The 25,503-nt window shown below is 44.5% G+C and overlaps 1 protein-coding gene across 1 annotated transcript in view; it reads left to right on the top strand.

The window, feature by feature from the left end:
• NELFCD (negative elongation factor complex member C/D) overlaps positions 1–25,503 on the top strand; it is a 75,549-nt gene that overhangs the window by 17,214 nt on the left and 32,832 nt on the right. Inside the window, exons 2-6 of the mRNA XM_078651835.1 lie at positions 3,757–3,869; positions 17,392–17,501; positions 18,128–18,237; positions 18,565–18,672; positions 23,529–23,681. Of these exons, the coding sequence (XP_078507961.1) occupies positions 3,757–3,869; positions 17,392–17,501; positions 18,128–18,237; positions 18,565–18,672; positions 23,529–23,681 (594 nt within the window). The remainder of the gene's footprint in view (positions 1–3,756; positions 3,870–17,391; positions 17,502–18,127; positions 18,238–18,564; positions 18,673–23,528; positions 23,682–25,503) is intronic.

Raw genomic sequence — 25,503 nt, 5'->3', positions numbered from 1 at the left:
GCATCTAGATTTGTGGGCTAGAGTATACCCTTACTAATCAAACCTGATGAAGCAGGATATATTAAACAAAGACAAGGTGGTACCAATACTAAAAACATTCTCCATGGTATCGAAAGCATCCTTCTTCCAAACCTTTTACCCTTACCTCTGCTGTCCCCTAGGGATCAGCTTTAAGTCTGGCAATATTTAACCTCTGTCTGCCCATTTGCTGACCTGATGGAAAGCTGTGGACTTTCTCTATTCTCATACGCAGACGACAAGCAAATCATCTTTTCATTGTTGTCTGCCCAGGCCCAAAATGCTGAGGCTCTGAACTCCTTTTTCGTCCTGGTTGACAAGTGGATAAACAACAATTAGCTCAAATTCAACGGAGATAAGATCGAAGTATTGGTGCTAGGAAAGAACCCCTTGGTATGGGGCCCACGGCACTGGCCTGAAATCTTGAGCGTTCTCCCAGATCCTCGCCCCAAGTAAAAAATCTTGGATTTTTGCTGGATGAGTAGCTGTCTATGAAACATCAGGTGGCTGCTACCTAATTTACCGTCCTGAAATGTCTGAGGAAGATCACTTAGGTGCTCCCTTTTCCAGCCCAGAGGACGGTCATCCAGTCACTCATTTTGTCTCGACTGGACTATGGAGACATCCTTTGTATGGGGGGGAAAAAGCATCCATTAGATGTTTCAAGTAGTCCTGAACTCAGGTGCTTATTTGCTGTACAGACTTCTCAAGGGTGCCTCAGCATCTTCTCTCTGCCATGAGCTGCATTGGCTCACGGCAGATAAGCGGTTTCAGTTTGAAACCTTGTGGTATGTGCATAGAGCAAGGTTAGGTGTCGGCCCACGATACCTCCAAGAACTAGTAATATCATATTGTCCTGCCCGTCCTTTATGATCAAGTGACCTCACTCTGTGCATAGTCTCCAGAATCAGACGAGTACGCCCTGGAGGACTGTCCTTTACATATCAAGGGCCCAAGCTGTGGAATGCCTACCATAACACTTGAAAAGTTGCACCTCGCTGTCCACCTTTTGAAATCTAATTAAGAACTGGTTATTTTGAGTGATTGGGTCTTGCTGGACTCAACCTGCTGCTAAAGCATTGGGAAAACTAATGTGGGTATCAGAGAGCTATATAAGACAAAAAGCATGCATCACAGGGTGAAAGGTGATATTCATTACCCTGGATTCAGAAAACCATTTTGTTGGGTGGATTGGCAGCTTATGAAGTATGCACTGACTGCAATGGGATTGGGGGGAAATTGTAGATCGTCCATAATTACTGCGTACCAGTGTCTTAGGGTAACGCTGAAAGTGCACAGGGTGATCTCTAGGCCTCTGGCAACCATGAGGGGTACAAAACATAGTTTTGATTTCACCTCTACTATTTACACCTACTATGGAATGCTTGGCAAACCAGGTTAGGCATAACATAGAGCTAAAATGATTTAAGATCGGGAAATATGACTTATAACTGTCCAGGCTTGCAGATGATGTTCTGGGTTCATTGTTTGATAATTAGGACTGGACCTCTTCTCTCACAAGTCTAGATGGATACAGTTGAGTAACAGGTTTTAAAATCAACCTGCAGAAGCTGGACATCCTGAATCTTTGTCCTCTGAAGTTGTTGATACAGCAAAGCAGTCAATGGTTCCTCCTTAAAGTAGACTAGCCCATTCCATACTTGGGAATCCAGATAGCCAGCCCTGCACCATACTTAGTTGCACCACCCCCTTGTTCCTGAGACTTAGAAACAACTTCAGTGTTGGAATTTAGTCATGGTTAGGGTGGATAGACTCCGGAAAAATGACCCTGATTATGTATTCCAAATACTTTCCTTTTGATCCTAAGCAATCTTCTTAAATATTTGCAGATGGATGTGAACAACTTCATGTGTGAAAGGAGTGCCCCGGGGATATCAGTGAAACACATGGTGCCCAATTCAAGACAGGAATACTTGAGGGTAACCCCCATTATAACCTGCACTTACCAAGCACTACAGCTGCTGCCATTTCTTATTGAATGGTGTAATGAAGAGACTGATAAACAGATGTGTTTCATTGGCTGCATTCCAGCTGATAGTACACTCTGAGTCATCACTTCATTAATTAAGACCTGATGGCCAGGGAGACTTTGTAATTCACTCGTCGGACGGGGCAACAGTGGCAATATGGGACTTTATCAGCTTTATAAAAACGTAATCTCCTTTCCCTTACGCTTTGCCAGATCCAGTCCTGAATTCACATCTGCTTTTATGGTCTCAGGGTTCACAGTGAACAAACAGATGCATGAAAGTAAGAGATGCATACTGTCAGTTTATTTGTAGAGACACTAAGGCTGACTTCAAGCTCCTTGAAGCAGAGAGATTTAGTATTTCACAACTGAGGCACTGGACTACTGCTGTGAGTATTAGGAAGGTGGTGACTACAGGCACTCACAGGTTTTTTTTAAAATAATGGATTAATGAAAAATAGGTTTTATGCACAATTCATGTCTGCGCTCTATAACCTGCTCCTACACAAACTACAGCTTACAAATCATTTCATATGAGAAAGGAGTGAGAAGTATGCAGAAAATCAGCCAGACACACTAAAAAAGACATTGCATACTTTCTTGAAAATCAGTCAGGTGAAACACCTCAGATCCTATGCCTATCTTGGAATTACATTTGCCAGTAGTGGTGCTTGGCTCTCTCACCTGTATTGACTGATAAAGCCTGTCCGGGTCAGAATTTAGGCAGTTATCAGTTTTGACTGTAAGGTGGTAGCTCTGGTCTGGGCTATCTGGTCAATATTTCTCACTATTACATATGGGGGCTTGCTTGATTATAGAAAATGCGATTTCTTTAAAATAGTTTTTTTAGCTCAGTTCTTGGGTTTCCATAATTAACTACAGCCTCTGTATTAAGGATAGAGATTCACAATGTTAAACTAGAGGCACTCGTGTTGCCGCTCTTACGTATTACGTTAGGAAAGCATGTGTTAAAAAAAAGTAATTGAACTAGACATTTTGCTGAAATCACAGTCTTATTCCTCATATAATTCTCATTCTACGCTCTTCCATATCCATTATCCACAGTGTGGATTTGATGTGAATTAAACTTAAAAGATAAGACTCTGTTGTTTCTTCCAATTGAAAATAACTCTGGAATGAAAATGGTCTTGAGTGCAAACTATAAGGCTGGTAAGAACTGTTGCAAAACATCAGATTGACCTAGTAAATTAGGATTAAACATTTCTTTGCATACAAATATCTATTTTTCAAAGCATTGTGTTGCATTAGTATGACTGAATGCTGTTTTGATAGAAGATAGCACACAGAGGGAATAGGATACAATTTCCGAAAAAGATTCTGTACTACTGAGACAACATTCATAATTTTTCTGTTTCTATATCTGAACTACTCCAGTGTTGGTACAAGTAGTGATTAAACCAGGGGAGATCCTTCGAATTTAGTGATGAGAGTCCCTTTCTACACGTTAATGCAATTTGTGAAAGGCACCTTAATGAGAGAGCTTTAGAAGAGAATTACTATAGGAAGTATATGATCTGCCTAAAACTTTGAATAAGGAAACGATGTGTTAGGACATTATTTTAAGAATTGTAATGTGGTTTTATAATACCCAACACAAACACTGAAACATACAGGTTAAATGGCTTTAACTGAAACATCCATTTGTATTTTTGAATGTAACATAGTTGGGCTGCAGAGACAGTTTGTTAATGTATTATAAAATTAGTAATAATGCGATCTAATTTTAGGATGACGAGTATGGTGAGGCAGAAGATGACGCTGAGGTTCAACAGGAATGCCTGAAGAAGTTCTGCAGTCGGGATTATATCATGGAACCAGCCATATTTAACACCCTGAAAAGGTTAGTAGAATTTAGTAACAAATATTTATTTGTGATCTATTCTTGATTAACACCACAATATCACCATTGCAAAGCCTGCTATTTCAAGAGAATTTGTTGGGTAATAATTTTGGCAAGGAATGTTACGTTTTATTAACAACAATTGGCCTCGCCTACATTACACCCAATCCTTGACAATTGTAAGGGTTTCCAATACTTTTCAATTCCCTAGAGTGTGTTCCTTATCACTACTCAAATTGTCATTGTGTCTCAAATTGATGTCGTAAAAACCATTATAGGCTAAATCCCACCTAAAAATTACCAGGAGAAATGTGAGAAAAGTGTGAGAAAAGAAAAAGTACCTCACGGTAGTAACACCAAGGGGGCTGCTGGCTGGTACTCGCCAGCACATCCACTTATCATCATAGGTTACACCCTCTCTGTGTAGAAGAAAGATAAGTGTATATTCTCCTTTTAGAAGAATCTCAAACCAATATAGTGAAAGGTGATAATGAAACTTAAATAGAAGTAACCAATCAGTGCCTAGTGTTTTTGTAAGTGCCCATTGGACCCCTGTGAGCATCTGAAAATGTAATTCTCACCATTAAAAACCGGTGAGGCTTGCTGGCATGACACAACTTTATTGAATGCTGCAAGCTTCCCCAATTAAAAATGTTTTTTGTCAAACCATAATCAGCTCTGTACTGCCAACATGTTTCGTTGCTGAATCATCGCGCAACTTCTTCAGGGCTGTTAGGGGTTCCAATTCTCAACTTCATTTGAGATTCACCTAAAAACTGTGATGATACCGTTAAAAACACAAAAAGGAATGCCAGTTGTAACATCCATCTGCCTCACAAGAGGACATAATGAATTCAAAGTTTTTTTAACTAAGCAGTTTGCTGCATATAGTATACATAAACTCATCTTTACCAAGCGGTTGCGAAGCCTCCTCGTACCTGCAACCGTCTTCACACTGGTACACGCGTCCTCTGTTCACCTGCCCCTGGAGTGACTGCCCAATGTCTAGCCCCCTGCAGATGTGCAAAAAACTAGACATTTCATATTGCTCCTCGATGTCTCATTCAATATTATGACCGTATGACAATCCTTGACCATGCATAGTGTTCAGCCACTCGTGAATGGAGTATACAAACTCCCAGCACGCTCCCTTTCCTTGCCGAACCTTTAGCAACCACATCTATACAAAGCGTCATTTAGTATGCAAATGTTTTGAGTCGCTGGTTTCCCAACGCGCTCCCCTTGTCGATATGACCAACATGAAGTAAAATGTCCGGTTCCATTACTACACCGGGTCGGTACATACTGCGATGCCTACATCACCACCAATACCCAATGGGTCCTGTGCAATCTCAACTCACGCCCTTACAACTAGCAGTGCGCGTCACAGTCTGTGTCTGAACTCCCAATGAAACTTCCAACAATGCACACCTCTCTCCCCCGCTTGCACAGCGCTTACCCCTGCCGCGTCCCGCCTGCGTGTTAGAAGCTCTGACAATGAGCTTGCACACCTGCGCGGCTTAAAAGCAATCTAAACCCCGCCCATCCGGCATAAAAACATCCGGGGCGGGCATCCGCCTATCGTGAATGGCGGTCATCTTAGAAAGGGAAAGCGACTACAAAGCGGCAAAATAAAGTTTTGGATTGAATGAAGTAGGCTTTCAACATATTTTAAAAAAACGATCCCTCTATTCAATCCACATAGCACATTTTGTGTTCACAAGGAACACTCCTACTTTGATAGACTTTTCATTAATAGAAAGGCCATAATGATCCGTCATTATTCATAGGAGAATGTAGGTCAAAAGGAGTGTCTAAATGCTTGATATCATTCAGCACCCAATAGTGTATTTTGTATCATAAGAAATACTGATCCAACAAGGTGTCTGGGATACAACATCCTATTCATCCCCCCAAAAAAACATTAAAAGGGGGGAAAAAGAATGAAACGGGGGAACCAAGCCTTTTTTGAAATAGTCCCACCCATTCGATAAACACAGAGTCTCTGTATATGTGTCACTGACGCCTATCTTGTCCCTACACCACTAACTCTCACCCCATTGTGATGTAGAGAAGGGACCCTCAAAGTGTAAGTATCCTGGTGTCTCTAGTCGCACAGCTAGGCACCCAACCTTTAACGTCTGCTGACTCTTCCATTCAATGGAATCGTTCAATCCGCCCTGAAAAAATCCATTTGGCTTCTTTCCTTGCCAAAATGGATTCAACATTGTGTGTTTCACCCAGCACTCTTTCAAGAAAAGTCCATTTCAAGTCCCTGGGATCATGTTGTTTCCCATTAAAGTGTTGCACTAGCCGAGTTGTCAACTTCTTGGCCTTGAGAGTGCTTAAATGCTCTTGTATGCGCACTTTCACCTTCCTTGAGGTTAGACCAATGTAGTGCAGCCCACAGCTACAGGGCAGTCTATAAATAACATTGGATGTATTACAATTACTGAACTTGATAACAAACCACGTCTTACCATTATACAAAGTCACACTTTTAGTCACCTGAGTGAGATTGCATACCGAACATCCCCCACACGGGTAATGACCAGATGGATGGGTGGTTAAATGTGTTGTTATGAGAGTACGGGTATAAACAAGTTTATCCTTCAGGTTGGACACTCTTTTAAACGCAAACCGTGGAGGTGGCATTTTACTAGTGGCAGTATCAAGAATGGACCAGTTTTTCCTCACTATCTGTCTAATTTTTGCCGAAAGTGGATCAACTGTAGTGACAACAGGGAGACACTCTTTTGTCTCCTTTGCACTCCTCTCCAACAACGCATCACGTGGAGTATTCAAAGCGCGCTTGCGTGCTTGCTTAATGTCTTTAGTAGGATATTCCCTTTCCTTTAACTTAGTCACCAGTTCTTCTGATTGTTCCATGGATTTACCAGTTGTGGAGCAGTTGCGACGATATCGCAAAAACTGTCCCGCCGGTATATTATCCCATAGGGCTCTTGGTTGGAACGTGCGATAATCGAGGAGGGAATTCCTATCTGTTGTCTTATAATGGACATTGGTGGCCAACCCCTGGTCCACAGCTGTAATATCCACATCCAGATATACAGCAGATGTATTATTGACCACGTGAACCGGAGGCACTCATCAACCTGGTTCAACCATGTCAAGAACTCCAAAAGATGGTACTCTGTACCTGTCCAGATACAGAGGACATCATCAATATATCCCCTCTTTAGCGAGTTATTCCCTCTGAAAGGATTGGAGGTATGATGTATAACATTCTCCTCAAACTGGCCTACATAAATGCCGTCCAGACTTGGGGCGAATGTAGCCCCCATTGAAGTCCCCGACACCTGTAGGTACAATTGATTTTGTAAGCGCCAGTTCAGTACATTGCAGGACAAATGACTGAGGGGTGCCATAGAACCATTCAAGTGCCCCCAGAGCCCGCGCTGCTGCCACCAGCGTGGCGTCCTGGGGGATGCTGGTATAAAGTAATTCAATATCAATAGTGACCAGCAATTGGTTCTCTGGATCAAACTCCACTGTCTTAAGAATGTTCAATATATCAGTGGTGTCCTGCACATATGAACGGTGTGTGATGACTGCCTCCCTCAACAAAAAATCAGCTAATTGGGACAAGGGCTCCAAGACTGACTGCATACCCAAAACAATCGGGCGCCCTGGAGGCGGACGTTGTGGCTTATGGATCTTAGCAAAAAACACAGTTGATGGACAGAATGTAGAACAATGTCATACATTCACCCCAGTACAAGGATCTGGGCCTAAATCCATCGTTTTTTTGCACTCCACATCACCCTGGGTTAGACACTGGCTATATGCGAATCAGCTCTGACCCTGTGCCTCATGGGAACAGTCCAGTCCGAACTACCAAGCCATGTCTTTCCCAGACCGGAATCAAGCATCCAAGGACCGGTTTCTGGCTATCAGCCTTCATTCAGCCTGGATAGCTTGACTCCAGTGGTGTGGAGAGCCTGGGACTCACGTCTGAGCATCCCCAGCCCACTCGGGGTGAAAATTGCAAAAAACACAGTTGATGGACAGAATGTAGAACAATGTCATAAATTCACCCCAGTACAAGGATCTGGGCCTAAATCCATCGTTTTTTTGCACTCCACATCACCCTGGGTTAGACACTGGCTATATGCAAATCAGCTCTGACCCTGTGCCTCATGGGAACAGTCCAGTCCGAACTACCAAGCCATGTCTTTCCCTGACCGGAATCAAGCATCCAAGGACCGGTTTCTGGCTATCAGCCTTAATTCAGCCTGGATAGCTTGACTCCAGTGGTGTGGAGAGCCTGGGACTCACGTCTGAGCATCCCCAGCCCACTCGGGGTGAAAATTGCAAAAAACACAGTTGATGGACAGAATGTAGAACAATGTCATACATTCACCCCAGTACAAGGATCTGGGCCTAAATCCATCGTTTTTTTGCACTCCACATCACCCTGGGTTAGACACTGGCTATATGCAAATCAGCTCTGACCCTGTGCCTCATGGGAACAGTCCAGTCCGAACTACCAAGCCATGTCTTTCCCAGACCGGAATCAAGCATCCAAGGACCGGTTTCTGGCTATCAGCCTTCATTCAGCCTGGATAGCTTGACTCCAGTGGTGTGGAGAGCCTGGGACTCACGTCTGAGCATCCCCAGCCCACTCGGGGTGAAAATTGCAAAAAACACAGTTGATGGACAGAATGTAGAACAATGTCATACATTCACCCCAGTACAAGGATCTGGGCCTAAATCCATCGTTTTTTTGCACTCCACATCACCCTGGGTTAGACACTGGCTATATGCAAATCAGCTCTGACCCTGTGCCTCATGGGAACAGTCCAGTCCGAACTACCAAGCCATGTCTTTCCCAGACCGGAATCAAGCATCCAAGGACCGGTTTCTGGCTATCAGCCTTCATTCAGCCTGGATAGCTTGACTCCAGTGGTGTGGAGAGCCTGGGACTCACGTCTGAGCATCCCCAGCCCACTCGGGGTGAAAATTGCAAAAAACACAGTTGATGGACAGAATGTAGAACAATGTCATACATTCACCCCAGTACAAGGATCTGGGCCTAAATCCATCGTTTTTTTGCACTCCACATCACCCTGGGTTAGACACTGGCTATATGCAAATCAGCTCTGACCCTGTGCCTCATGGGAACAGTCCAGTCCGAACTACCAAGCCATGACTTTCCCAGACCGGAATCAAGCATCCAAGGACCGGTTTCTGGCTATCAGCCTTCATTCAGCCTGGATAGCTTGACTCCAGTGGTGTGGAGAGCCTGGGACTCACGTCTGAGCATCCCCAGCCCACTCGGGGTGAAAATTGCAAAAAACACAGTTGATGGACAGAATGTAGAACAATGTCATACATTCACCCCAGTACAAGGATCTGGGCCTAAATCCATCGTTTTTTTGCACTCCACATCACCCTGGGTTAGACACTGGCTATATGCAAATCAGCTCTGACCCTGTGCCTCATGGGAACAGTCCAGTCCGAACTACCAAGCCATGTCTTTCCCAGACCGGAATCAAGCATCCAAGGACCGGTTTCTGGCTATCAGCCTTCATTCAGCCTGGATAGCTTGACTCCAGTGGTGTGGAGAGCCTGGGACTCACGTCTGAGCATCCCCAGCCCACTCGGGGTGAAAATTGCAAAAAACACAGTTGATGGACAGAATGTAGAACAATGTCATACATTCACCCCAGTACAAGGATCTGGGCCTATATCCATCGTTTTTTTGCACTCCACATCACCCTGGGTTAGACACTGGCTATATGCAAATCAGCTCTGACCCTGTGCCTCATGGGAACAGTCCAGTCCGAACTACCAAGCCATGTCTTTCCCAGACCGGAATCAAGCATCCAAGGACCGGTTTCTGGCTATCAGCCTTCATTCAGCCTGGATAGCTTGACTCCAGTGGTGTGGAGAGCCTGGGACTCACGTCTGAGCATCCCCAGCCCACTCGGGGTGAAGATTGCAAAAAACACAGTTGATGGACAGAATGTAGAACAATGTCATACATTCACCCCAGTACAAGGATCTGGGCCTAAATCCATCGTTTTTTTGCACTCCACATCACCCCGGGTTAGACACTGGCTATATGCAAATCAGCTCTGACCCTGTGCCTCATGGGAACAGTCCAGTCCGAACTACCAAGCCATGCCTTTCCCAGACCGGAATCAAGCATCCAAGGACCGGTTTCTGGCTATCAGCCTTCATTCAGCCTGGATAGCTTGACTCCAGTGGTGTGGAGAGCCTGGGACTCACGTCTGAGCATCCCCAGCCCACTCGGGGTGAAAATTGCAAAAAACACAGTTGATGAACAGAATGTAGAACAATGTCATACATTCACCCCAGTACAAGGATCTGGGCCTAAATCCATCGTTTTTTTGCACTCCACATCACCCTGGGTTAGACACTGGCTATATGCAAATCAGCTCTGACCCTGTGCCTCATGGGAACAGTCCAGTCCGAACTACCAAGCCATGTCTTTCCCAGACCGGAATCAAGCATCCAAGGACCGGTTTCTGGCTATCAGCCTTCATTCAGCCTGGATAGCTTGACTCCAGTGGTGTGGAGAGCCTGGGACTCACGTCTGAGCATCCCCAGCCCACTCGGGGTGAAGATTGCAAAAAACACAGTCGATGGACAGAATGTAGAACAATGTCATACATTCACCCCAGTACAAGGATCTGGGCCTAAATCCATCGTTTTTTTGCACTCCACATCACCCTGGGTTAGACACTGGCTATATGCAAATCAGCTCTGACCCTGTGCCTCATGGGAACAGTCCAGTCCGAACTACCAAGCCATGTCTTTCCCAGACCGGAATCAAGCATCCAAGGACCGGTTTCTGGCTATCAGCCTTCATTCAGCCTGGATAGCTTGACTCCAGTGGTGTGGAGAGCCTGGGACTCACGTCTGAGCATCCCCAGCCCACTCGGGGTGAAAATTGCAAAAAACACAGTTGATGGACAGAATGTAGAACAATGTCATACATTCACCCCAGTACAAGGATCTGGGCCTAAATCCATCGTTTTTTTGCACTCCACATCACCCTGGGTTAGACACTGGCTATATGCAAATCAGCTCTGACCCTGTGCCTCATGGGAACAGTCCAGTCCGAACTACCAAGCCATGTCTTTCCCAGACCTGAATCAAGCATCCAAGGACCGGTTTCTGGCTATCAGCCTTCATTCAGCCTGGATAGCTTGACTCCAGTGGTGTGGAGAGCCTGGGACTCACGTCTGAGCATCCCCAGCCCACTCGGGGTGAAAATTGCAAAAAACACAGTTGATGGACAGAATGTAGAACAATGTCATACATTCACCCCAGTACAAGGATCTGGGCCTAAATCCATCGTTTTTTTGCACTCCACATCACCCTGGGTTAGACACTGGCTATATGCAAATCAGCTCTGACCCTGTGCCTCATGGGAACAGTCCAGTCCGAACTACCAAGCCATGTCTTTCCCAGACCGGAATCAAGCATCCAAGGACCGGTTTCTGGCTATCAGCCTTCATTCAGCCTGGATAGCTTGACTCCAGTGGTGTGGAGAGCCTGGGACTCACGTCTGAGCATCCCCAGCCCACTCGGGGTGAAGATTGCAAAAAACACAGTTGATGGACAGAATGTAGAACAATGTCATACATTCACCCCAGTACAAGGATCTGGGCCTAAATCCATCGTTTTTTTGCACTCCACATCACCCTGGGTTAGACACTGGCTATATGCAAATCAGCTCTGACCCTGTGCCTCATGGGAACAGTCCAGTCCGAACTACCAAGCCATGTCTTTCCCAGACCGGAATCAAGCATCCAAGGACCGGTTTCTGGCTATCAGCCTTCATTCAGCCTGGATAGCTTGACTCCAGTGGTGTGGAGAGCCTGGGACTCACGTCTGAGCATCCCCAGCCCACTCGGGGTGAAGATTGCAAAAAACACAGTTGATGGACAGAATGTAGAACAATGTCATACATTCACCCCAGTACAAGGATCTGGGCCTAAATCCATCGTTTTTTTGCACTCCACATCACCCCGGGTTAGACACTGGCTATATGCAAATCAGCTCTGACCCTGTGCCTCATGGGAACAGTCCAGTCCGAACTACCAAGCCATGCCTTTCCCAGACCGGAATCAAGCATCCAAGGACCGGTTTCTGGCTATCAGCCTTCATTCAGCCTGGATAGCTTGACTCCAGTGGTGTGGAGAGCCTGGGACTCACGTCTGAGCATCCCCAGCCCACTCGGGGTGAAAATTGCAAAAAACACAGTTGATGGACAGAATGTAGAACAATGTCATACATTCACCCCAGTACAAGGATCTGGGCCTAAATCCATCGTTTTTTTGCACTCCACATCACCCTGGGTTAGACACTGGCTATATGCAAATCAGCTCTGACCCTGTGCCTCATGGGAACAGTCCAGTCCGAACTACCAAGCCATGTCTTTCCCAGACCGGAATCAAGCATCCAAGGACCGGTTTCTGGCTATCAGCCTTCATTCAGCCTGGATAGCTTGACTCCAGTGGTGTGGAGAGCCTGGGACTCACGTCTGAGCATCCCCAGCCCATTCGGGGTGAAGATTGCAAAAAACACAGTTGATGGACAGAATGTAGAACAATGTCATACATTCACCCCAGTACAAGGATCTGGGCCTAAATCCATCGTTTTTTTGCACTCCACATCACCCTGGGTTAGACACTGGCTATATGCAAATCAGCTCTGACCCTGTGCCTCATGGGAACAGTCCAGTCCGAACTACCAAGCCATGTCTTTCCCAGACCTGAATCAAGCATCCAAGGACCGGTTTCTGGCTATCAGCCTTCATTCAGCCTGGATAGCTTGACTCCAGTGGTGTGGAGAGCCTGGGACTCACGTCTGAGCATCCCCAGCCCACTCGGGGTGAAAATTGCAAAAAACACAGTTGATGGACAGAATGTAGAACAATGTCATACATTCACCCCAGTACAAGGATCTGGGCCTAAATCCATCGTTTTTTTTGCACTCCACATCACCCTGGGTTAGACACTGGCTATATGCAAATCAGCTCTGACCCTGTGCCTCATGGGAACAGTCCAGTCCGAACTACCAAGCCATGTCTTTCCCAGACCGGAATCAAGCATCCAAGGACCGGTTTCTGGCTATCAGCCTTCATTCAGCCTGGATAGCTTGACTCCAGTGGTGTGGAGAGCCTGGGACTCACGTCTGAGCATCCCCAGCCCACTCGGGGTGAAGATTGCAAAAAACACAGTTGATGGACAGAATGTAGAACAATGTCATACATTCACCCCAGTACAAGGGTCTGGGCCTAAATCCATCGTTTTTTTGCACTCCACATCACCCTGGGTTAGACACTGGCTATATGCAAATCAGCTCTGACCCTGTGCCTCATGGGAACAGTCCAGTCCGAACTACCAAGCCATGTCTTTCCCAGACCGGAATCAAGCATCCAAGGACCGGTTTCTGGCTATCAGCCTTCATTCAGCCTGGATAGCTTGACTCCAGTGGTGTGGAGAGCCTGGTGAGCATCCCCAGCCCACTCGGGGTGAAGATTGCAAAAAACACAGTTGATGGACAGAATGTAGAACAATGTCATACATTCACCCCAGTACAAGGATCTGGGCCTAAATCCATCGTTTTTTTGCACTCCACATCACCCTGGGTTAGACACTGGCTATATGCAAATCAGCTCTGACCCTGTGCCTCATGGGAACAGTCCAGTCCGAACTACCAAGCCATGCCTTTCCCAGACCGGAATCAAGCATCCAAGGACCGGTTTCTGGCTATCAGCCTTCATTCAGCCTGGATAGCTTGACTCCAGTGGTGTGGAGAGCCTGGGACTCACGTCTGAGCATCCCCAGCACACTCGGGGTGAAAATTGCAAAAAACACAGTTGATGGACAGAATGTAGAACAATGTCATACATTCACCCCAGTACAAGGATCTGGGCCTAAATCCATCGTTTTTTTGCACTCCACATCACCCTGGGTTAGACACTGGCTATATGCAAATCAGCTCTGACCCTGTGCCTCATGGGAACAGTCCAGTCCGAACTACCAAGCCATGTCTTTCCCAGACCGGAATCAAGCATCCAAGGACCGGTTTCTGGCTATCAGCCTTCATTCAGCCTGGATAGCTTGACTCCAGTGGTGTGGAGAGCCTGGGACTCACGTCTGAGCATCCCCAGCCCACTCGGGGTGAAGATTGCAAAAAACACAGTTGATGGACAGAATGTAGAACAATGTCATACATTCACCCCAGTACAAGGATCTGGGCCTAAATCCATCGTTTTTTTGCACTCCACATCACCCTGGGTTAGACACTGGCTATATGCAAATCAGCTCTGACCCTGTGCCTCATGGGAACAGTCCAGTTCGAACTACCAAGCCATGTCTTTCCCAGACCGGAATCAAGCATCCAAGGACCGGTTTCTGGCTATCAGCCTTCATTCAGCCTGGATAGCTTGACTCCAGTGGTGTGGAGAGCCTGGGACTCACGTCTGAGCATCCCCAGCCCACTCGGGGTGAAGATTGCAAAAAACACAGTTGATGGACAGAATGTAGAACAATGTCATACATTCACCCCAGTACAAGGATCTGGGCCTAAATCCATCGTTTTTTTGCACTCCACATCACCCTGGGTTAGACACTGGCTATATGCAAATCAGCTCTGACCCTGTGCCTCATGGGAACAGTCCAGTCCGAACTACCAAGCCATGTCTTTCCCAGACCGGAATCAAGCATCCAAGGACCGGTTTGTGGCTATCAGCCTTCATTCAGCCTGGATAGCTTGACTCCAGTGGTGTGGAGAGCCTGGGACTCACGTCTGGATCTTAGGCAGAATGTAAAATGCCGGGACCCGCGGTTTCCGATTAATAATAAAATCCGCCTCTTTAGATGTTATCCATTTCTTCCTTACTGCATCCGCCACCAGGGTTTTGATGGTATCAAGGAGTTCGGGTGTGGGGTCCCACATCAAAGGATGATAATTTGTGCGGACACCCAAAAGTCTTAAAACTTCTGCCTCGTAGTCGCTACTGTTGAGTACTAACACAGCTCTGCCTTTATCAGCTTGTTTAATTGTTATGGATTTATTATCCTGTAATGATTTTATAGCCGTCCTGTCATTTTTTTTACTCATGTTGTTAGAATGTGCTTGCTCATGAGTTTGTTCCAAAACTTCAATATCATGTAGTAGCCGCTGTTCAAAAACAGCAACCTCAGGACCCATTGAAGAGGTCGGTGGACAGAAACCTGAGAGGCGATGTAAATTTGTCGCAAAAGTAGAAGGAGGATCTTTTTCCTTTTCAGCAACCAATTTGTGAATTCTGATTTTCCTCATTATGGCGAGGGGTGGGAACAAAGCCCAACCCTTTATTCAACACTCTCAATTCGTCAACAAATTAACAAAAATGTCGTTGTTACAGCGAGAAACGGACTGTGTACTGTTTCCACTGCTTATCATTGATAAGTCCTGCCTCTGCTGCGTGTGATGTGAGGGGAGTATGTCTGCCATGTTGGTTGAAAGTTGGCCCTGCCCCTGCCTCGTCCTCTTTGGGCCGAACCCCCTCCCTCTCGTTGGCCTCTCTGGGTTTGCCCTAAAAAAGCCCTCCGAAGTACACCCAAGTCCTCGATTGTTCTACTATCCGGCACGAAGCTAACCCTATTTTGATTAGATGTTGATGCTTGTTCAGACACCTGTTCCTCTTCACTACTAGTGTTATCAAATGTCCAATTATTTGGCGTGCATCTCTGTTGTCTCTGGCCACCTCGTTGATAATTCTGGACACCTGTTTGGTAATTCTGATAACTGGGTTGCTCTGGGGGTGTTTGATAATACTTATCCTCAACATAAGGGCACGCCCACTCATGCGAGGATCGACCCAGATTTTTCTTGAGACCCTTAATTATTTTATTTACCATGTACGTTTTGTAATCCAGTGAATCACCCTGGATCTGCGCCAGTTGTTCTTTGGCGTCTGTAAGTGCTGTATCACTCTTGAGTGTCTCTTCCAATTCAAGAATCTCCCTCACCAACTCCTCACTCAATGTTTTAGCGGTGTTTATAATTAAAATTTATAAACAGAATTATCAACGAGCTGGCCAGAGACAACAGTAAATTATTTTCCCACTGCCTTTTCATTTTTCCCCGGTGGACTGTGGTCCCAGAACAAACCTAAGTGTATACAGTCAAGTTCTAGACTTTCGACTAGCTGAATAGCAACACAAAAGTCTTTCATCATCTTGGAGTAGCCTCCAAGGCCTGGCTATGGAGGGCAATAGAAGGATACTTCTTGGTTGATATTTGTGTGCAGAGTAAGGAGTCTGCCTTTTCACCGTACCCCTCAGTTTATAATATAAAAGAATTGTTGAAGTATGGCTGTTAACTCTGTGTGAGGGGTGGGTGTTTGGTAGGTTGTATTTTCCCTACTGGAGAGCACACCTATGTATGTTAATTCTTCACATCCTATGTGCCCTTTCAGGGGCTGAATCTCTAAACAAGGAGTTGCCTGGTTTAGGAGATTAACTGGGCATTCTACTTCAGAGAAGGTCAGTTCGTCCAGTTTTGCTCAGATGAAAGCTTGCAAGATTTTATTCTAAGGTGGTTCCGTATCAAAATATTAAATGAAGATCCCAATCTGATACTGATCTGGGGGGGGAGGGTGTTTAGAAATGTGCTTCTTTATGGCACTGACTTACATTTGGAAGTTTCCTGGCACCTGTGGAAAGTGTAGGATAGGAAAAAAGAGATTCGCATAATAAACACCTGGTGTTATACTGGGACACCATACATCATAATTTCACCGAAAATTCCAAAAATGACACTAGACCACCATAATGTCACGTTTTTCACTTTCACTACACAAGGACAGCAAAAAGGCCCCCGAGATCAAACCCCCTTCTCTGGGAGTGAGAAGTTCATGCTGCAGTCTCATGAATCCTTCCACATCGACCTCTCTATATATAGGAGACTCCTCTTAGAGCTTTGCCCTTCACGATTTCAATAGTTATCCTTAAGGGCATAAATCAAACCTATTCTCTTCTTCATGAAGAGATTCCTGTTGTCTTTCTGGATTAATTTGCTTTCTTTGCTTTTGCTTTTAATAGTCTATCCCAGTGGCAAGCCAGGGCCTGTGTTGGGCTAACTCTTCAACAACTCCTGATAACTGTCTTAGTGATTATTTTTTTTGTATACATTAATGTTCACCAGATACATCTGCATGTCATACATGAATGCATTTGAATACATATGTTTGTTAATTTCTGAAAATGGCAACAAAAGCTTTTGAGAAATTCAAAATTTAGCAACAGATGTTCTACTATTCAGGTGTTCCGCAATTTTCATTTAAAAAAAACTGTACCCCCCATTGTGGGTGGGCCTGTTGCTCATAACAGGAAAGACCCAAAACACTCTGCGGAAAAAAAATACATTTGTGCTTTGTGTCTCATCATTCTAGGGGTGTGGGTATATGTGTGTGTGCGTTCACGTGGTTTTTGTTCCAGAAAGCGTAACTTTTAATCTTTGTGACTAACAGATATTTCCAGGCAGGAGGCTCTCCAGAGAATGTGATCCAACTTTTGTCTGAGAATTACACAGCAGTGGCCCAGACTGTGAACTTGCTAGCTGAGTGGCTCATTCAGTCAGGTACTTTTTCTATTTTATCCTCCCCACCAAAAGCCATATTTGGGCAAGCCTATGTTTTCCAGTAGTGCCCTTTGACTTCATGGCTTTCCTGTATGCTGCTTGTTGTCTTTCTCTGATGGTGTTAGGCTGCAGCGAAAGTAGCTCCCACCACCCAGAAGGGTCAGGCGCCTGTCTGTAATCTTTACCAAGTGTCTAGTGCATGGGTTCATCTAAGAAAGAACATTTGCTTAAAAAGGTGGACATATTTTAGTTATGTCTAAAGGAGTTTTTGTCAGTACGCTTAATAGTGCATGTTTTGTATCTTTATCCAACAAAAGGTGCCAAACCTTTTTCAACAACAGAGACAGGGCCTTGCTCTGATATATCTGCAGTCAAGGCTGACTGGAGAATCTGATAGACGTTGTGTACCATTCATGACCAGTCCTGCTCAGTGTGCACATGAGGCATCTCTACCCCTAAATGCATCCTACCTGCCTCATCCACCCTCGGGTGTTGAGGGATTGTAATAGGAACCCAGGATTGCTACTTCTTGATCCTTGCATACCCAGCCATCCATCGTAGCCTTGGTGCTGAATGTCCAAATGTAGTTTTGCAGCCTGTGGTTTATTGTGGTATTTTTCTTGTAGGTGTTGAACCTGTGCAAGTTCAAGAAACGGTGGAGAACCACTTGAAAAGTTTATTAATCAAGCACTTCGATCCCCGGAAAGCTGATTCCATTTTCACAGAAGAAGGAGAGGTAACATTCAGCTGGACATTGTATTACAGGAGAGATGGTGGGATTTTGCACATGTTATTTTCTTTTAAGAAAGGCAAACCAATTGGCCCTGTTGCCTTCCAAGTGCTACCTTCTTCCCTTATTCTCCAGAGATAAAATGCTGTTAATGTTTGGACTGATAAATACAATTAAAGTTGATTTCCTGTAGATCTATTTTAATGTAATGTAGTGGACTTGCTTTGTTTACTTTTGTGTATTTGCCAGATTTGAAAGTCCATGTGTCCAGCTGGTATGTACGCAGCATCTTGGAACTAAAGAGACTTTTTTTATGGACTTTTCTCTTTAAAGACACCAGCTTGGCTCGAGCAGATGATTGCGCATACTACTTGGAGGGATCTCTTCTATAAACTTGCTGAGGCCCACCCTGACTGCCTGATGCTCAACTTCACTGTCAAGGTAATGCAACAGATAGGAGAGAAGCATGCGTGAGTGCATGTTACCTCCCTAAAAATATTCTGCCCCCTCGTCTATATCTGACAAGCCATTTTCGATTTAAGTGCGACTTGTGGGAGTAAACTCTGTTTAGTCAACCACAAACATTGTCTTAGAGGGGTGTTTTGTTTGTATGTGATCATTATTTAACATTATATTCCTGATGGTGGTAGCATTTTCTACTCTGCATTTCTATGGCTCTTGAATCACAGAATAAAGAGTCTCTAGGTGCTGTAAGACTGTTGGGAGGGGCTGGATGCTTAAACAGCCTCGAGGGTTATATTTACAAAAGATCAATGTTTTTCGGAATATGATGTATTTTTTCCAATCTGTGATTGTTCAGCAAGTGGTTAAAGTTATGCAAGCCAATGTGCTTTACCTCTTTATATTACTTAATGGCATTTTAAGTTGGAGTTAATTAAGAATAATGTGAGCATGTCCCATGCAGGAATGTTACATTTTATAAACCATATTCTTGTCCAGTGGATTGGATGTGTCAGAAATCTTTTTATCCTGTAAAAAAAAAATGTATTCAACGCAGTGAGGTGACAAATGATGGCTTCTCCGGTTATGTGTTTTAAATTTATTTTGATTGATTTTATAAGCAATGATATTTGCAGAAAGATGTGTGGTTCCAGTCCTTTTCTTCTTGTGCTAACACAAGTGGCAATGAGAGCAATTTCATATTACTGCATACAGCTTCAACAATACCAAGGACGCATATGTAATAATCATATTGCAACTGCCTTGCGTGTCCTTTTCCCACCATCGCATATGTGTGATGCAAGCATTTGACTCTGTGTCCAGCGTACTGCTCCCCTAACACCCATTTTGCTTCTGTCTGCCTAGTCCCTGGACATCTTATTTGTATGGAGACACGATAATTGATCCTAAAAGAATGTGTGTGAGTTATCACGATGGTTGAGGTATCCTAGCGTGGCTCAGTGGTTAGAGGCGGCAGACCTGGATGCTGACATCGGCCGTGGACCAGGGTTCGATTCCTCGCCTCGGCGGGTCTCGGGCTCAAAAAATTCCACGGACTCGACAATTCTCGCTCCGGTGCCTACTCGACTCACGGGGTCACACTCTGCGACTCTGGGCAATAGCTTGCTTAATCTCCACTACGGCCCCTCGCGGCGGGATGCCTGGCTTTCACCTTGTGGATACCCTGCCGGGGTATCTCACAGGGGAATACCAGGACGGGTTCCCTAAGCAAGCGCCTTGATACCTTCGGGTGATACGTGCGCTATATTAGTTGCAATACAGCAATACAGTCTGGAACGCATGAGCAATGAATCCTAGCTCATGCTGCCCCCAGCTCCTTATGATCTTGATAGCTCTTCAACTGATTTATTTTTCAGCTTTCCTCCAGTACTTAGTTTCTGCCACCCAACTAATGTTGCCTTGAACAATAGTTCAATATGCTATTTTACCAGCAGCAGAATCAGATCAATACATGTACATTCCGGCTTTAAGTGTTTGGGGCGTGACATCCGTCCCAGTAGGCCAGTCTTAAGTATTTTAAGTCCTATCTTCCTTGTCAGGGCGGTCGTTGTGTCTTTGATTTCCGTGCAGTAGTCACTGAGGCTTGGCAGGGCAAGATCAAATGAAAAATTGGGCTTCTGTTTTCATGCGTTTGGGGCATATACCAGGCATTTTGGGGTGTATTTTCTTCATTGTTTGGGAGTTAGTTAGGGTTGGTGCAGGAAAATGAATTGGATATATTTGAAGCAAGTATTTCTGGACACTGTAGCTATAGATTTGCATGTATTCATCCACTTGGCATCTAAGAGAGCTACCTGCAGATCTTCTCTCAGTGTGATCTGAGCTCCTCCGATGTTGTGGTCGTGATGTCATTAGTGGCTTTATATAACATGACCGATTTTTGCCATCAGCCAATGGTTAGTAAAGGCTGCCAAGAACTCCGGTGGACTGCAAGCACATCACATATTACTAGCTCTTGGAGTAGAGGAGCTGCTCTCCTGCAGCTTGCAGGCACCAAACAGGAAAGTCCAGTCCAGTGTTCTGACACTGCCTGGTCTCACCAATGCAGCAGCCGCCCAGGAAGAGGTTTGCCGTGCTCCAGAAGGTCAGGTCCACCTCTCCACTAAGTGAGAAGATACCAGGATCATCCGGAGCTGCTCAGCAGCAATACCCCGGATACCGGACCATTTGCAGCAACCAAATCCTGTTTGACTCCAATCCGGACTCCAATGATTTCAAGACCAAGCAACTGTCTAGGGAGGTCAGCACCACAGAGGCCCACTTCGAGAGTGGCCCAGCTGTCCTATTTTTGTCCCCTCAAACGGCGAGACTGACAACCGTGACCGCCCATGGTGCACAAGCTCAGCCGACCTAATCACTCTGCACCCAAGCGTCCCATCCCAGGTTCCCTGGAACCGACTGTGCTTCCTTGCTCCCAGGCAGCTTGTTTCCGGTCCAGGGAAGACATGGCTTGGCAGTTTGGGCTGGACTGTTCCCATGAGGCACAGGGTCAGACTGATTTGCATATGGCCATGTCTGAACTGGGGTGGCGGAGTGGGCTAAAGAACGGTGATGGATTAAACCCAGATCTTTTGACTGGGTGTGAGTGTTTGATTGATTCAGATGCTCGGTCCATCACCGCCCTCTTTTGTACCGCTCCTTGCTCCCAGGGCCCTCACAAATCAATCTCCCCTGTTGTGAGCTTCCAGACTTGTCCCCCTATGCAGCCTGTTCTAGGTGTCCTCCCGTCCCCTCTCTTTTGGTGTAGCGCGCAAAGCTAACAATCAGACCAGCACCTCTGCCTGCGGACACTCTAGGGCAGGTAAACACTAACTGATGGTGATTTTTGGACCATGGCACCCTACCACCTTAAGCCTTTAAGGGGACCCCGGAAACCTATTGCAAATAACTGTATGCAATATATGCCTTTTTCCCCCATAGGAAAGCATTTCCGCGTAAAGATGCATTTAAGTGAATATTTTACTTACCTGTAAAATCAGTATTCCAAAAAGTACTTACTACATACCGAAGTTCTTCTTGTTGAAATGTATATAAAAATGTTATTTTTCCAAATGGGTCTTGGATTTATTCTTGAATGTGTGTCTCATTTATTGCCTATGTGAGTACAACATATGCATAGCACTACCCTCTAATGAGTCTAAATTGCTAGCCCACACTACCACAGAAGAGAGCATTTGAGGTAGTTACTTGTGCCTCTGTAAACCAATAAGGGTTACCTGGACTCTCTACAGAGTATCTCGTTTTGGTGCACGATTTAGAGAGCCAGCTTCCTAAAACTCTACTGTGCGACACTCTAATCTATACCACTGCTATCTGTGACACTGAAATGTACACCTCAGAATTCTATGCTGCTGCACTCTACCCCACCGTTAGTCTGCAACACTCTACGCCAATCCACTCTACACCAGTCCAATCCACTCTACGATACTCCACTGGACGCGACTTCACTCTCTCACTCCAATACATGACACTAAGCCACTCTGTGACAACTATTCTCCACTCATCGCCATTCCATTCTATGATACTCCTTGCCACTCTTCTCTTTGCCCCTAACTATTTGCAATGCTCAACAGCTGCCTCGCTGGTGTACAACATGGCTACATCACGTTGGAAAAGCTGATAGCTCGTGCAATGACAAGGCCTATTGGCTTTGCCAATGCTTCATTTAAGTTATGCCGGGGGAAAATGGTATTTAAAGTTTCGCAATGGTTTAGGAAAACATTTTTTTAGGTACATTTGATTATGAAAGCAAATAATCACCAGTCGTGCCTAGATACTTTTGCATGCATTTGCATTTAATCAGAGATCATTCTAGTATCTTTATAATAAGTCCGAAATTGTTAAACACTTGTACGATTTTTTATCCAGAAGCCACTGTCAGTAATGCAAGCTGAATTCGCAGCTTACTTTGTTTCCTTGGACACGTGCCCCAGTAATAAAGATTTTGCATTAATGAATTGTATATAAAAGTTGCAGCAGCTTATATGTATGGATACAAAACTGGCCTTTATTGCAGACAATCCACTCTACAGATCCGTACTGTGATACTGCAAACTGGCAGACAAACGTTTTATGCTGGAGAGGTTTGCCTCATGTAGTCCAGTTGACAAAATAAGAACAAACCCTTATTGTTCTGGACCCAACCCAATATGTGCTGGGTGTCGGACAGTAGGAATTACACACACTACCCCTGGACGGCTTAGTCAGTTACACAGATAGTCCTAAAATTTACTCTGAAGTGGATCTGCAGCAAGGAATTTCTTTGTATCTTCACAGCTTGAAAGATTTTCTCTCCCTCCATCATACGAGCGCAAAAGTGACTGCATTTTTAGGGCCATCTGATTATTTTATTTTGCTTTTTACAAACCAAAGTAAGGGGCTTAGATTTTGTGTTTCATTTATGTAGCATTGACGAGCACAGCATGGGGGAATAACTTCTAACCAGCTCCACATGTCCTGATTGACGAGCACTCACACTTCGATTGGCAGTTCCACGTTAAATGCTCTCTATTTAATAGACAGGATACACAACTGCTGACAAAGATGCAAGGAATAGGATTACGAAACACACACTAGACCAATACGTGCATGAACTCTAAAATAAAATAGGAATACCAACTCACAAGCAAAGGTAATGCTGAGGGTGGCAAGTCCTAATCCCTCATATGAGCACATCCTTTTTTCCCCAGCTCATCATTGGGGGTTTACATTCCAAACCGTACCAGCGTGCCTTTCGAAACAGATAATGATATGCTATGTACAATATCTGTAAAATAATACAGCTTGAGCTGACTGTTTTGTGTTTCTTGTTGCAGCTGATTTCTGATGCTGGGTATCAAGGAGAAATCACCAGTGTGTCCACTGCCTGCCAGCAGCTGGAAGTGTTCTCTAGAGTTCTGCGTACGTCTCTAGCCACAATTGTGGACGGCGGGGAAGAAAACCTTGAGAAAACCCTTCCTGAGTTTGCAGTAAGTGTCTTTTCAGTTCTCGTAGGATAGCTGTACCCTGCCAAATGCAGAAGGCATTGCGTGTTCAAGACAACCTCTTCCATTTTCTCTGGGTTTCTATTTCCAAGGGTCTCATTCAAGTCCTTGTACTACTGTGTCACATCATTGGCACTGCGACTAGCTCTCCTTTGTTCATTCAGGTTTGTAGAAATATTTTTTTTTTATTTAAAATTGTTGTGTAACACTTTACACACCTGCTTGTTAATTTCAATGTATTGACTTGTAGTTTAGTCATAGTTATGATAATTAGCATAAAAATATCAATTCATATACAGTTTATACATAAACTACTAGCAGCTATGCCAAAGTAGTTGTGAGCAGTCAATTCAATCTAACGTTTAAACTACTCGAGACCTCTTGGGCAATATCAACTTAAAGTACTTGTTATTTTGGTGACAGTAACAATTTCTGTTTCTTAGTTACTTTCAATAACTAGACTACCTGACATTTTAAAGATTTTTGATGTGGGCTGCCATGCAAGTTAAACCCCAGAAAGATATTTAGTATAATGCCTGCTTTCTGTGTGTAGTCCCACAATGTTTTTGAAAGTATGTGTTTGACTTGCTAAAGTTAAATTTATGAGGAAGATGTTTGTTTATTCAAGCCATGTAGTTCTTCATTAATGCCTCTCCATTTGCATCCTGAATGTTATTTCTTTATAGCACTCGTGGTTAGGATAGTAGGGGACTTGTTGGTGTCTAAACTTTCTCTAGAGCTGTTGTGGGAAGCTGGCTCTGTATATGGTATGTCCACTAGGTGGTTATACCATGCACAGAGTCCATGGGTTCCCCAAAAGTGTACAGGGCTCAATGTAAAACCCAAAGGGCTCTATTAATGGTAGTGTGGGTGAGCAGCCTTAGGCCTAACAGAGTAGTGTAAGACATTCATTGCCACACATAGACTAATATTGGAGACACAACTCAAAATGGAGATCCAGACCATTTTTAGAAAAATAAGCTTTGTTTTTACTTTATTTTAAGACCAAGATCTTCGCAATAAGGTAAGCATGTTTTTAAATAGAAATACTTTTCACTTTCAAAGCTCGACACTTAAAACAATTTCTGTGAAGTTCAATATTATCCCATAGAGGAAAACAATAATGCGGTTGTAGGGGTATGTTTCACACTTACAGTTCCAGTCTTCTGGACCAAAAGTTGGCATGGGTCAGGTGAGAACCAAAGCTGCACCAACAGCACAGGGGCGATGAGCAGTGTTCGGGACACTGTTGGCTTGAGATCTTTATGGTACTGGTTATGTGTCTGTGCAACTCCTGAACTCGAGCTTACAGGAAATGTTTAAAGGAATTGTTCATATTGGATAGATCAACTAAAACCCTGTGGTTGTCCTTTGTAAAATCCTGGTTTTGTAAACTGAACTTTAAAGAGCTGTGGGGTTTTCCTGAGAATTACAGGGAGATCACCCAACTAACTTAAAAGCAATTTTTGGCTGTTTACAAGGAAAAGATCTATTGTATATCTAGGGTGGACGTAATTAAAGATTGCTTTTCTAGATAATAAATAGATGCCCTCTTTGGAGGATTACATGAATAAAAGTACGACCCCACGTGCTAAAAATCTTTATATTAAATCCACCTGGGCAAATTTCCTATTGACAATTTCACATACAAATAAGCTCCACCATTAACTTGAACCCATGTTTGTGCAGTGTCTGTTGACATCAAAGAGCATCCTTTTGTATTTCTGTAAGGGCCATGATCATTTAAGGAAAATATGGGTAATCTCAGTAAGCCGGTCTATGATTATTATTCTGAAATCTTACGTAT

This window comes from Lissotriton helveticus, chromosome 7 (assembly GCF_964261635.1).
Source record: "Lissotriton helveticus chromosome 7, aLisHel1.1, whole genome shotgun sequence".
Classification (NCBI taxonomy): Eukaryota; Metazoa; Chordata; class Amphibia; order Caudata; family Salamandridae; genus Lissotriton; species Lissotriton helveticus.
The sequence above is the reverse complement of the archived record's forward strand: the minus strand, read 5'-3'. Positions and strand labels throughout refer to the sequence as shown.